This window comes from Phalacrocorax carbo, chromosome 1 (genome assembly GCF_963921805.1).
Source record: "Phalacrocorax carbo chromosome 1, bPhaCar2.1, whole genome shotgun sequence".
NCBI classification, from domain to species: domain Eukaryota; kingdom Metazoa; phylum Chordata; class Aves; order Suliformes; family Phalacrocoracidae; genus Phalacrocorax; species Phalacrocorax carbo.
Genome location: NC_087513.1, coordinates 28,580,436 through 28,594,546, shown reverse-complemented (window position 1 = coordinate 28,594,546; position 14,111 = coordinate 28,580,436). Strand labels below are relative to the sequence as shown.

The 14,111-nt window shown below is 37.0% G+C and overlaps 1 protein-coding gene across 1 annotated transcript in view; it reads right to left on the bottom strand.

The window, feature by feature from the left end:
- Positions 1–14,111, bottom strand: part of TFEC (transcription factor EC) — a 144,193-nt gene that overhangs the window by 38,536 nt on the left and 91,546 nt on the right. The window contains exon 3 of the mRNA XM_064447065.1: positions 1,290–1,541. Within this exon, the coding sequence (XP_064303135.1) occupies positions 1,290–1,541 (252 nt within the window). The remainder of the gene's footprint in view (positions 1–1,289; positions 1,542–14,111) is intronic.

Sequence of the window (14,111 nt, the reverse complement as noted above, 5' to 3'; positions counted from 1 at the left end):
AAAAGGATGTCAGGAAATGCCAGCAATTAGACAGTATGAATAAACACAGTTCAGTGCACCAACATGTGTGTTGCCTCTGTATTATTTACTAATATACCTACAACCTACATTGAGCCACAGGGCACATCTGCACCTAGGGAATTATACTGTGCCAGTCATCTCCCCAAGGCTTTGGGGTGGGATTATTCAAATTATTGGAGTAATGCCTGCAAGGACCTTGGCCTATGCCAACTATCACTCTCCCAGTCATCACCAGGCACAGTTCAGGACAGTGGTTTATAAGCAGCCACCTTGCTCTCGAGGACACAGAATGGTATTAGAGCAGGCACCGGATACCCAAAGTGCCTGAGAACGGTTCCAGCACATTGCACTTGCCAGCACAGAGGTGACCATAGAGGCCTCCACAAAGGCCATCTGAAACAATCTTTGCAGACTAGTGACTCCAGCAATCTATAAATCTGACATAAACTATCAGTTTTCAATGCAGAAGGAATGGAGGGGCCCCAGACAAGCTCTCCAGGAAGTGTTGGGTTTATTTTTTTCAGTTTCCTCATGCTTAGCTGCATAATGTCCAAATGCTCAGATGGGTCACATTGTATTTGTAAGATTCTTCTGTTCTGTTAAAGCCCGAGATATGATACAGCCTCTCTATTCCTTATTTCTGTAGGAATTCCCCTTTTACCTAATAAGCACCCTGTCTTGAAATCTATTGAAGTATTAAAGGCCATAATGATCTACATCTCACACTGGCTGAGAATCTGACATTTTATAATAGCTGTACCTCTATTAAAATCGATGGTGGCACTAAAATTAGCATATCTATGCCAATATACCTAAGATAACCCATATATAAATATATCAGCTAACTGAAAAATGAATGAGCTATTCTTTCAGTTACGTCTTTAAGGTAATCAGTATTTAACTTTTTTTATGCAGCTAGGATACTACTTTTAGACAAAAATAACTCATCTGGAAAAAAAGGCTTGCATTGCAAAGTACGTATTCAAAAAACATACAGCAATATATGATACATAGGTAAAAAGATGAAATACTACATTTTAACTGGCAGTAATTTAGAAGCCTGATCATGGAATAAGCTATTCACAGGCATTCAAGGGGATGACCCACATAAACAAAAAGGATTCAGGGAGCAAGTGCTGCAACTGAAGGCCCCATGAAAGTAAAGAAAGTCATCTCTTGCCCACTACCAATATAATGTGGGTCATGTAATGTTTTTGTAGAAGTACACAAAGCCCATTTCCCCGTTCCTTTTGCCTGCCCAGCCCTACCGCATTTTCGTGTTCTCCTCCAAGGGCCAGCAACTTGGTAACAGGGCTTTCTGGTGTGCCAATATCGCTGATGGGAGGCATGTGTCCGTTTCTTAAAATGGAGGTCACTCCCACGGGCTGGATTGTGTGGGAGTGGGACAGGGAGAGCGTCTGGCTGGACAGCTTGGTATCAAGGGTCAGGTACTGCTTCACCTGGTGCCTCTGGCTTTGCTGTATGTGGTATCTAGACTGATTTTCCAAGTGTGTTTGTACCTGAGAAGGAATGGAAATAAATGCTAAAGTTTCAAGTTGCTGGTACCAGTATTTGCCAGTATGTTCACTTAAAAAGCTTCAAAACAATAGATTCAGTTTTAATAACACTTTGTTAGAATTGTTATTAACCTTAAATCTTTTTTTTTCAATTTTTCACCCTTACACATTTATTATTGATGTACTATTTTCCCCTAACACAGCTGAATAAAACTTCTGAATAATTATCAAAGAAAAATAAAATTAGAAAAGATAAACACAATCCTGAGAAAAGACCAGAAGTATGCTACACATTTTTGTCTTCTCATTTAGAAATGATCTCTGTTGAAATCACTGATCATTACAACCAAATCTACAAGCTTTTATGTACTCTAAAATTAATATCACAGTCTGTTTATTCTTTTGTACTCGAAACAGTAAACATATAAAGAAAAACATGATCCAACCAACCTCAATTAATATCAACAGCAGCAGACATTCACTCATACCTAAATCCACATTTGGCTCACCTTGTAATAAGTACAGTCAGTTAAATGAGGCATCGCTGCACTTTTGGGGGGAAAAAATAAAAGAAAAACAAAATAAAGATTCCAAGCTATAGTCCTGGATGACAATTCACTGTCCTGAAACCGCGCAGTCTTCTTGAAGTGCCTCTCGAGAACAGTTCACTTTTTGACTTGTTAGGACTTTATAAACTGAGTGGTCATGCCAAAATGGCTAATTGAGTAAGACTTTGGCCATCCTTTGATTACAGAGATTGACAGTTGCTACTTCAAACAGCTCCCATTTCAGATCAATGTCACATTCCTGCAATTTAACTACCAGAAGAGCACTGCATACACAAACCTTACTGTCATTTCAGCCCTGTGGCTTTCTCCTCTTCCTATGGCATGACTGGTCACAAATTTCTTGTAATAAATTTTTCTCAAGTGGCCTCTATGTAAGCATGATTAATATTTGTTGAATAATAGCAAGACTTGCTTTGCAGCTCTTTTTTCTCAAAAAAAAAAATCCAGTAATTTAAACAAACTTCTTTTTAATTCCCTAACTTATATAAGCAGAGATAAATAGCCCATAAAAGGGGATTGCATTTAAATTAGCTATATTTTTGTGCAATATTGCACTATCTGCTTTATTTTTAATCATGTTATGCTGGCATGTCTAGAATTATTTTAATTATGTTTCTTTAAAATAATTTTCTAGTCATATAAAGAAGATTAAGCCATGCAGTAATATATATAATATTAATTATTTTGATGTAAGCCTTAAAGTTATTAAATAATATTCCATTAAAATGTTGATATAAAATCTTAAATACACTCTTTAGATTTTCCCGTTTTATGTTAGGAAGGTATGCATCCCATATAAGGTTTTAAAAACTATATGTGTGTTTGGGATTCACTTAAATCATTATATTACTTGTTTTGACTGAGATCTTTGTGTTAGTTTTAGAAAGTGTATAACGTACTGTTCAGTTCTGATTTGCCATGTGTAAGGATACATGTAAAGCCATCCGAAATCATTTGGATTCTTATGCATTTATTTACTCCTTCAGCCTCAGTAAGACTTAAGTTCATACTGAAAGTTACACTCAAGCAGTTTCTTAAATTATAATCCAAACATGAAATCTATTGCATGCCAGTTTAACAAGAGTATCGATACTGGGCAAAATGCAGTGTGTTGAGGGAAAGAAAATATGTCCCGCTGTGTGTCCAGAGCAGGGATTTGCTGTGCACCCTCGTTTTCTGCTGTTTCAGAAGCACCCACAGACACTTTGTGCTTGTGCTGGACTCTAGGGTCACTGAATGAATCCACACGAAGTGACCACTAGTCAGACCCTTGCACTGCCTAAACTGATGAAGATCTCTTTCCAGCAATGCAGAGCACTGCAGCCAACAGCTTTGAAGGCACAGCTTCTTTGCATGGCATAAATGGCAGTGGGATTAATGCATAGGCTACAAATGCATCTACTGCATTTCAGCCCAGCTACTTTTTTCTCTTAAACGAAGCTGATCATCACTCTGTAACGATCAATGTATTGTTGTCTTAGAAATTCTACAGCCCTTCCTGAAGCATGAAGTCCAGAATATCAAATCTATTCAAATTAAATGGGAAACAAGAAATTTGCGGTGTCCATAGTCAATACTACCTTGTTCTAAAGTTGTTTTTAATAAGGAATTTTAATGAAGTGGGTTCTGCTACAAGGTGACTGGCTTGCTTTTTGCTTCCTCTGGGCTTCAGATTGGTAGCAGCAATCCGAAACCCCTGTGCAGCCCCATTTCTTTGTGAACCACCACAGGGCCATCCTACTCGGGTGAGGGGACAACCTGTGAAAGACAATCAGCGAACTGCTGACTAAGTAAAAAATCAAGTTTATCAGGAGTGCTTATTTTGTATGATATTCTTTCAGTACTTCTATTTTGTCAGTACTGTCCTGAACTTCCACAAACAGGAAAAGAATCTGAAGCTTCACTGATGTGATCTGTTGCTATGGTTTTGCAAACCTCCCAGTCCCCTTCACTGTGCCACTTGCAGTCATTACGAAGCAGAACCACTGAGGTTAAAAAGGGGTCTATGCCCTGATTTTCAAAAAGTACATAAAGTTGCAATCCCTGATCACCTGTATATATCTAATAAGTCTTAGAAGTCGATCCTTATAACAAGAAGTGAAGCACTGTTGAAAGTGAAGCTACTATGTAAAGACAAAGCAGAGTTGGAATCTTATTTTTATAATCATACTGGTAGTGTATAATAAATTGGGGGGGGGAGAAGTCATGCTATGCCAAAGGAATACTAAGATTACAAAGTCAAGCTCTCAAAAATTATACATGACAGTTAAAACTGCCCATGTAACATGTGTGACTCAAAACTTAATAATTTCATGAAACTCCATAGTCAAGTGTTAAATACCAGGCATGAGGGGTTTATTCTCCACTGGGATGCTGGATAACTTTTATTATCTTATATCAGTATATTAAGTTCAGTTTAGGTTTTCAGAAAATTTTATTAAATAAATGCTTTTAAATAACTATTCCATAATTAAAAACATTAAGCACTGACTTATTTTGAACTTCTTTTTAATGGTATAAGAGTCGCTAAGCTCTGCCACAGGTTGCCCAGAGAGATTGTGGAATCTCCAAGTTTGGAGAATTTCAAAACTTGACTGAACAAGATCCTGTGCACCTGAAAAAGCAAAAGACATTTAGAAATAGCCAGAGAAATCTGAATTGGTAGTCTAAATATTGAAATTCTGGATAGTCATTATTAAGTCTGAGAAGAAAATGGTATCAGGTTAGGGGTTCAGTGAAATAAACGCAAAAAGCAAAATAACTGGCAGTTCACTTCTACACATAAGAAATCCCACAAGTGAAACAGCCCAGAGCAACATGCACTTTGCTGCTTAGAGACCTTGACAACATGCATATCTTAGTCCACTAGATAAGGCCCTTTCACAGAAACTTTTTAAATAAATAAATAAAGAAAAGATTTTTCAGAGTAGAAGCATCCTTGTTTCACTCAATACTCCCAGTATGGTATCCTCTAGCAGTGATGGGAGATTAGTTTTCTAATTCCTCATCTTTTGAGAAGTTCTCATAATCTGTGAGAACATTTTATCAGACAGTATGTGAAATTTTAAGGTGAGGGTATCTGAAACTCTATAGTCTAGGAGTCCTCCTATATATAAAATCTTAAAAGTTTCTTTGGACCAAGGACCTGCAGTGTTGATGCTGACACACCCTTTAGTGCCCCAACAGTCTGAATATAAGGTTACCTTCTTTTTTTTCCTCTCTCTGGGTCAATGAATAGTTAATCATTTGATTAAAGCAGAACAGCTTTGAAGGGTAGACCCTGAGATGGTTTTCAGGGTAAAGCATCCAAGAAGCTGGCGGCTCCATAGAATCTGGGTTCTCATCTCTGACACGAATTAAGCAGTGTGACTGGATAAAGCATATCTTCTAGCTCTCAGCAGAACGTTTGCTATTAAATGCCTCTCTGCCTTGCTATTTTTTTGTGAAATGGATGACTTTGCTTGTTGATATGCCTGATTTCTGGGATTCCCTAGCAGAAATAGGCACCCAGTGACCACCTGACGATCCAGATCCCGACTGAGACAAGCCTCAGACACAGCCCAGGACTTAGTGTTTTCCTCTTGGCACGCCTGCTCTAGCTCTCAAGTATAGTCAGTGACCTGACCCTTCCTGTCAAGTGCTTCTGAAGCTATATAGGCTTTTCTGACTGTTGTGTGTGCAAGATGTAACAAGGTGACGAATTTGTGCAGAAAAAGTGCTGGTTCTCCTCCCAGGCATTCGCTTGCTGTGGCTGTATCCGTGTACTTTAAATGTTAATTATTTCAGATTATTTGAGGAGTGAAGGGCAGCATAAAGTTCAACAATAAACAGATTATCCACTCCCTCCTAGGCACTGCTTTTTTCTGTTATCTGGCTTTCCTAATCATGGTGAAATTAAAGCCTATTCAGAACGAGAAACATCAAGCATGCGGGGAGCCAAATGCATCCAGCCCAAACAGAAATATTTTAATTCCACCAGAACAAAGCTAGAACAGAAATGAACACTTTGAGATGGATTTCATAATCCAGAAAAGATCCCAATACACATGTAACTGACTGTACCTATTTCTATTTTATATCTCTTGTTCTGAGAACAAGAACATAACAGCCTTTCAAAATTACAGATGCATATTTAAACTTCTTCAATTGCTCTTTCTAATTTGAGCACACATCGTCATGTTGTAAAACTGCGGTAGACTTGTGTAACACCTTCTCCCACATTCACACTAATTTTACTTTCATTTCTAATATATTGCACAATGGCATATCTAGGCCTTCAGTAGTATATTTACATAAACGATTTTACTTCCATATTTGCTGATGAGATTTTTTTTTCCATTAGTAAAAAATACCTAGCATGACAAAAGTAAGAAAGAGGGCATATTTAGGGGACTAAAGGAGGCATGAACAATGTCAGTGATATTCCAGTAAGTATCAGTGCTACATCTTGTACTGCTATTCCACTAAGGACAAGCAGGAGATACTTGTACTCCCAGGCTGCTTAGCCCAACATCAGTCCTGGGAGAAATAATGGGAAAAGTGAAAAGAGATTCAATTAATAAATTATTAAAAGATAGGAATATAATTAATGCTAGTCAACATACTTCTGTGCAAAATAAGCCTTGTCAAACAAATCTACTTCTGTTCTTTGATGAGATTTCAAGTTAGGTTGCCAAAGGTAACGATGTAGGTATAATACACTTCAACTTTTGTGTGCCTTTTGACTTAGTATCATTCAATATTCTAATTAAAAATATAGCACTATACAATATCAACAAAGCATGTTTTAAATGGATTAAGAATTGGCTAACGAGCATGCATAAGAAAGTAATCGTCACAAGCTCAGCATAAGAAAGAGGGGCGCTTCAGTCATGTACTACTCAACATTTCCCTCAGGGATTTAGGACTACTGAAAAATAAAGCCAACTAAAAAGAACAAATAAATTTTAGAGTAGTGATCCCATTGAAAGAAAATGTGGTCCTAGTCAGCCAAATACACACCTACATATGCTGGAGGAAGAAATACAGGATGTGACAATGGAGAAAACTGGATGGAGAAAACGCTAGAAGCAATGAGTTTGTAAAGAATTCTGTGTCGTAACAAACCAGCAACTCAGCAGGATTATCCAGGGGATGCTATAGCAAGAAAGGGAAAACGTCAGAAGAAAAGCAGTGAATAAGAGCCTAGCTTTACTCTGCTTTTCTTTATGGCTCAGGAGAGATCACTAATGGAATCCTAAAAAATATTTCTACCCTAAATATTTTTAAAACACTGTTTAAAAAATTGAAAGTATGCAGAAAAGAACTATAGAACTACTTGAAGACAGAGAAAAGGGTGTTTCAATGAAAGTTTAAAGAAATTCAGATATATTCTTATTGCCAAATTGAAATTTGTGGAATTTGTGGGAGATGCTGAATGTGACAGGGTCATTCAGCCAGCACAGAAAGCATGGCAACAGCCACTTGCCACAAGCTGATGTTAGGCAAGCTCATACTGGAAATTAGGTGAATAAACAGTGAAATACTCAAAGGAAATGCTCTACCTACTGTTTTCTTCAAATTAAGGGTTGATGACTGTCTGGAAGAGATGTATTAGCCAAATCCAAGATACACTTTTTTCAAACACGTTCTTGGACTCAAAGCAGAGCACTAGGATAATAACTGAATGGAATACAAAAGCCTGTGATTTTGGCGGTAATTCTAATTGAATGAGTGGTTTAATAGCCCTTTCTGTGTTTAAATTTTATGGATTTTTGGATCTGAGAACTGGCTATTGTAATAGGAACTTTTTCTTTGTTGAAAATTCACTCTGAATTTAATAAATGTTTAAATTTCTGCACAAAATAATATGATTAAATATGGGCATAGTATACTAGGCAGAACTCAGTAGACTTCATTACAGTTTGCCATTTATGCCAGATGTGAATTTGTTCCAGTTTTTTTAATAGCTTTTGAAGTAAAATTTCTCATCCTGATGGGATTGCATCATTTATCATTAGTCCTGAACACAACACCTCTCTGAAACAGTTTGAGTTATGGGGCTTCATGTTCTTTTCAGCCACTGTACCAGAAAATAAGCATCTAATTATGAACTTTTTAATTATTAAAATGTTCTGTAAGTACCCAAAGAGTCTAATTCCATTTTAAGATAAGAAACACAGTCACAACACAGACTATTTTAGCTCTATTTCTGAGGACTTTCAAATGGATTTTAAGGGTTAGGAAAAAAAAGCATTTTTAGTGATGAAATAATCCTTTTTAACTTCTATTACAAGTGAACATCAGTTGTTTGTTTGTCCTGGTCTTTCTATTAAACTTTTTGAGAAAAGCGTATTTGTGAAATTATTTAATAATAAAATGAAATTTCTATTTAACTTAGCAATTATACACTGCTGTTCTATCTTAAAAACTATCACCAAATAATGTAGCTGTTCACTTTAATGTTTAGTTTATAAAAGCATGTGTGATTATGTCAATTAATTACTTAAGCTAAACACAGTAATTAATTTTTAAATGTGAATATTTCTCTTATTGGAACTTTGATCTGACTAGATGAGACCTTCTCCATTAATATGCATGAAGAGAGAACACAAAGCAAAAGACATCCAGTCTGGCAACTCACAGCTGTGTTTAGCTGATGCCTTATAGTAGCTTTCAAGTTAAGAAAAAATTCTCATGTGACTCTAATGCACTATTTTTCATCTTATTTAACCTTTGACATCATATTCATCAGGAACATATGAATGTTCTTTCAAGGGTGAAGAGGCTGAAGAAGAAATTTTAAAGTTCTTTGACAAAGGCCATGTCTTCAACAATGACTACTGCTTCTGTATTTTGGTATCTCAATGTCTAAAAATAGCTGATAATTATAAATATGGGTAGGATGGGAGCAATCGGAAATTCTCCTCCACACTGCCAACCATTATGAAAACCAACAAGAAAGTGGGAGCAAAAGAACTGCAGAAAAGACTTTGCAGAAACCAGTGCTGGGTAAGGAAACTCTCTGCACAGCATAGGCAGCAGAATAGCATTTGTCTCGGGGAGAGAAAGGCAGCAGAGCTCTCAGGGCTGTGGCTATTAGAGGCTAGATCTTAGAGCTAGCCATTTCCTGTCAAATCCCTGTGTAGACGCAGGGATTTTGATAGCATTTCCCTATTGTGGCTTTCTCTAGCCCTCACTGGGCATTGATGGAGCTCAGTCCTTTCAGGTATTTCTCTGTGCTAACCTCCTTGTGCAATCAGAAATGAGTTGGGGGAAGCCAACTACCTGCACTGAGCAGCTACAGAGACATTATCAAAGCAAGCACTTCCATTTGCGCCAGTACACCTGAGACACTCTTGGCTTCTTAATTGAACTCCTGCAGTTAAGATACACACAGCTCTGATGGCTCCTTATCCATCACTAGCTTGACTTCTGAAGAAAGGATCCCTAAGGTCTTAAGGCCAGCTTGTCATGTTTTAAAATAACAATGAGTCTCGATGACTTTGTGGTCTTCACTGGCAGAAAAGACTCAAGTTCTTAACATTGCACTATAAAAACAGCCTATAAAGTTAAGCAAAGCAAACTACAGGAAGTATTTTTACAAAACTATCCCTTTGATTTAAGTTAGAATTTAAGCTGAAAATCTAAACTGTGAATAAAACCAACCACTATAGCTAATAGGCCACACAAGCATAACAGTGGACCGCAATGAAATTATGAAACCCCAGCTACTATCCTCACTTTGACTTTGCACAGTGACCCTGTCCATGCTCTCATTGATTCATGACATCTGTGAATATAATAAATCTTTACTGTTCCAGTTCCTCTTTATTGTTGGTGTTATTAAAGGACAGTGAATGTGACTCTTGCATTTGAAGAATGGAAAGAAACTTTTTGTACGGCTAGCTATGCTTAAAGAGCTAGGTCCTATTACCTTTACTTAACTGCTTGTCTCTATCTCCAGAAGTCATTCAAATTAGGTCAGTGAATAAGACACTATTAAATGGAGAAGAGTGTATCACACACATACTCAAGGAAAATCAGTTTTCAATATGAAAAGTACAATCATCTGGTTTTTAGTTAAAAATCACCTGCTAATGAACTTCCACCAATGCAGTTTATTAGGTCCTTACAGAAGAAACAGAATAGCAGCATTAAAAGTTCTGTATTTTTCAACTGCAACAACTAAAAGAGATCCATAAAAATTACAGTTATAGCAGCATAGGAAATCTGCAACTAGATTGATGTACTGTATTCAGAGATTCAAGATTTTCTGACAAATATTGTACATCAAAAAGAAATCTACTCCAAAATAGAGGATTGATATAACACAGGCTGATACAGGGATCAGAATAATGAAAATGCTTGAAGAGATCAAAGTTTATGTTTTAATATCAGCATTCTTAACTATTTAACTTAAGATGAAGGCACTCAGAAAAAAGATAAAAGATGACTGTATTATGAAGAGCCATATAATCTATTTTGCTATTGGTAGGCAAAGTCCGGAATACAGGTCTAACATTGGAGAGAACCAGTAGGCATGTGTACTGCCTTTAGGAGTAGATGAGAAAGTCAGGTGGCTGAACTTCAAAATGAGTGAACCAAAAGAAGCAAGATCACTCGTATAATGGCTATGTTAGTAAATGCCTGAATAGCTTCAAAAGACTCTGATTTGTTCTTTGATTTCTAATTGTTTTCGTTCGACAACTCTCATTTTCTCACTTGTATCTCACTTTAAAGATTAAAAGAACACAGAGAGAAGTCAGCCTTAAAAAGTGTGAAGGGGGAGCATGGAGTAACAAGTTTCTCATCGTGTGCTACACATTTTTTCTGGCCTCCCAGGTGAGCAGACACTGTATCATTTGAGTTGCAGTGATGACAGTAATATCCCTTCTGTTCAGTTACAGACAGCAAAACAATCCTAGAAGCTGGATCTGAAAAATGTATTTTCCTGGTATGTAATGGTATGGACATCAAATATAATGTGGAAAAAGGTACTGATGGTAAAATTGTAAGCAGAGGAAATAGTACTTTGGCATTTGAGTATAGTGATATTTCTGAGGGAGGAGTGTGTCTATTTTGTCCTCACTTCTTCATTCTATTGGACAAGTAGTGTTTGCACACAAATAATAATATTTCTAATGTGCTTTCCAGTAACTTAGTCATGTTTTGGCAGCACAAGTTGAAGAAAAAGACAGAACCTGAACACAGTAAGCTTACCTCTGGTGCTCTATTATTCTTCAAAAATAAAGTGTAAAAGGTTTAGTGATTTTGGATAAAACCACCAGTTTTGCCTATTTCTAATATGAAAGATCCATGACTGTATACCAAGGGGACTACATAAACTTCCCAAAAAAACCTGAAACCCATTGGTTGGAAAGCATGATCAGTTTGTTAAAAGTGGTAAAATTTTCACCACCAGATGACAGCACTGCTTGTTACTGACCCCTTTTTGTGTGTGTCAGTCCTCCATAGTTTTGAAAACAAACTGTACCGGGGCATGCACCCCCCAGCCCATGCACTGCAAGAGTGGAGGAAACAAAGCCAGTGGCGTAAGGTGGTTTGGTGAGGTAGTCACATCAGGGAGGCTAATCTCTTGGACAAGTTATTTTAAGTCTGTGAAGGGTTATAGCTTCTGTGAAGACACAGAGAAAACCAGCTTCAGCCTAAGAAATGTGCCCTCTATTGCTTTCCTCAGAAAGCATTCCTCAGAATGACAAAAAGGGCAAAGGGAGAAGCTTTCAAAGTAGGCTTCTTAGGGTCAGCTTCACAACACAGTTTTTGTGAAATCAAGGCAGCAACAAAATTTTGAGGCAGCTTAGGATCTGGCCACACAGTGTGCTTTCCTACAAGGGAGGTGATTGCATTAGCTGACAGCAGTAGGTGACGTTTCTGTCAAAAACAGGAATGGCGCATCAAGGACGGCTATATGAGAAAAAAGAGGCAAATGTTTCGTATCAGTTGTTAAGAACTTTTTTTTAAAATCCACCCGGTCCATTTTGTGTTCAAATATGTTTTACAGCTGTAAGTGTCAATGAGACTGACCATCTTTGTGCTTCAGGATGCTGTTGGCATGCTGAAGCCATGGGGCTAGCAAACATTACTTTCAGTACCTGAACACCAGCTACAAATCAGTATATTCTTTCAGCAATACATTTCCACTTACGTTCTGAGACTAGTAACAGTAGACTTACAGTGTAGTAATTATGTAGTCTTTAACAATTTCATAGGAATTCTTTTTGCCACTATTCTTACAAATAAGAGTTAAAGAGCTTAGCTGCAAGTGAAAAAAACACCTAATATTACCAGAAATTATAATGAATATAAACTTTTACTTAAAATTGTATAATTTATTTTGAGGAGTTTTTTCTGAACTATAGCAGCTTTGCATGTTTAAGTCTGAAAAGGTACTTTTCAGCATAACACCGAAGAATATCCCCTAAAGAGGAGAAAGGAAGCTGAGAAATCGTTCAGAGAACACTTACAGAGTGCAAGGCTCCAAACACTTATGTTTTGCTGTACTCTGCAGTTGACTGGAAATCTCACAAAAATAACATAATTGGTACTTTCAGTACTGAACCGAGCAAGCAGTCTTGCCTTTTGATGTCTATTTAAACTAATCTTAGTTCGCAACATGTTCCATTCAGCAGTAACCCAATTAGCCAAAAAAAAGAAAAAGATAAGATATTAACACCATTTCTAACATACAACAGATCAAAATTCAGTTCCTTTTAGAATTACTTGAATTCTGAAATCAGCCTTAAAAACCTTTAGAACAAGAACTGCTGTAGAAACACCATAAGTAGAATCAAAAGGCAGCCCAGCAGAAACAAGTACATGTCCTTCAGTGTTAGAGTTGTACTTTACAGCATTTCCATTTCAATTCAGGTGCAAAAAACATTTGCGCGCTTAGTAGACACCACAGAATAGGAACTGGAGGAGTGATATTAAGGTAAGCTCAAACTATTCCACAGGTTTCAGCCAATATCCGCTAAATAAAAACATGTTAATTAACAAAAGATGATTGATTTTCCTGGGATTAATCAAGAGAAACTCCCACTTAGTTTAAATGAGAGTTCCGTGTGAATATGGAATTAAAGATTACTACTGGTAAGTCATTATTAAGAGCATTAATTATAAGCTGTATTGTACAGAACAAGTATTTCAAATGCAATGGTCCTAATGTGGAAAGGAATGTACAAGTTAAAAATAAGTTAAGTTAGAATTGCCTAGAAAAATGATTGTCATAGCTATGTATCTGTGTGAAACCTTTCTGCCCCCCAAATTAATATTTTTAGTTGAAAGGAAGAATACTTAATAATGATAACAGTATTTTAAAGAGTCTTCAGTGTGTTGCCACAGAACTTTCAGCAGGAAAACATGTCACAGTGTTTGTACTGCAACAAAGTGGTGTGTGGTGAATGTTAACACTAAAATTTAGCAAGTGAGTTTATTAGTATTAACACATTTATTTAATTATCAAATGAGTTAATTAGCATTTAACAGCATCATCAGTAGGCCATGTTATGGAAAGAAGGCAAACACTAGTCTCTTTGGTCTGCCTTTAAGAAGATGGCAGGTAAAACTGTGATTCCGTCACACATGCTATATAAAGCAAGAACCGATTAGCCTGATTTTCATCACACAGTTAAAGTGCAGAAACACTGGTTTGCCAGCATAGTTACCTACCGGCTGTGGCTGGATTTCTATCAGTTTTATCACCTCTACAAAACAGCATCACCCCAGAGCCCAGGTACCCGAACACAGCAGGGCAAACAAGAAAAGACTAGTACAAATCTGGCCATGAATAATGTATGTCGCTGATTATGTGTATCCAGTTGGTTCGAGGGAGAGAAAGAAGAAGTGGTTCATAAGGGTATTTCCTTAACTCTGGCTGGAATTTCAGTTAAAGAAGAAGAAATGATACAGCACTTTTAAGGAAAGAAACTTCCTATTTGTGTCTTAAATGCATCATTAACCGAAGAATTGATGCTGAAAGAAACCAATATCATCATAATGTGGC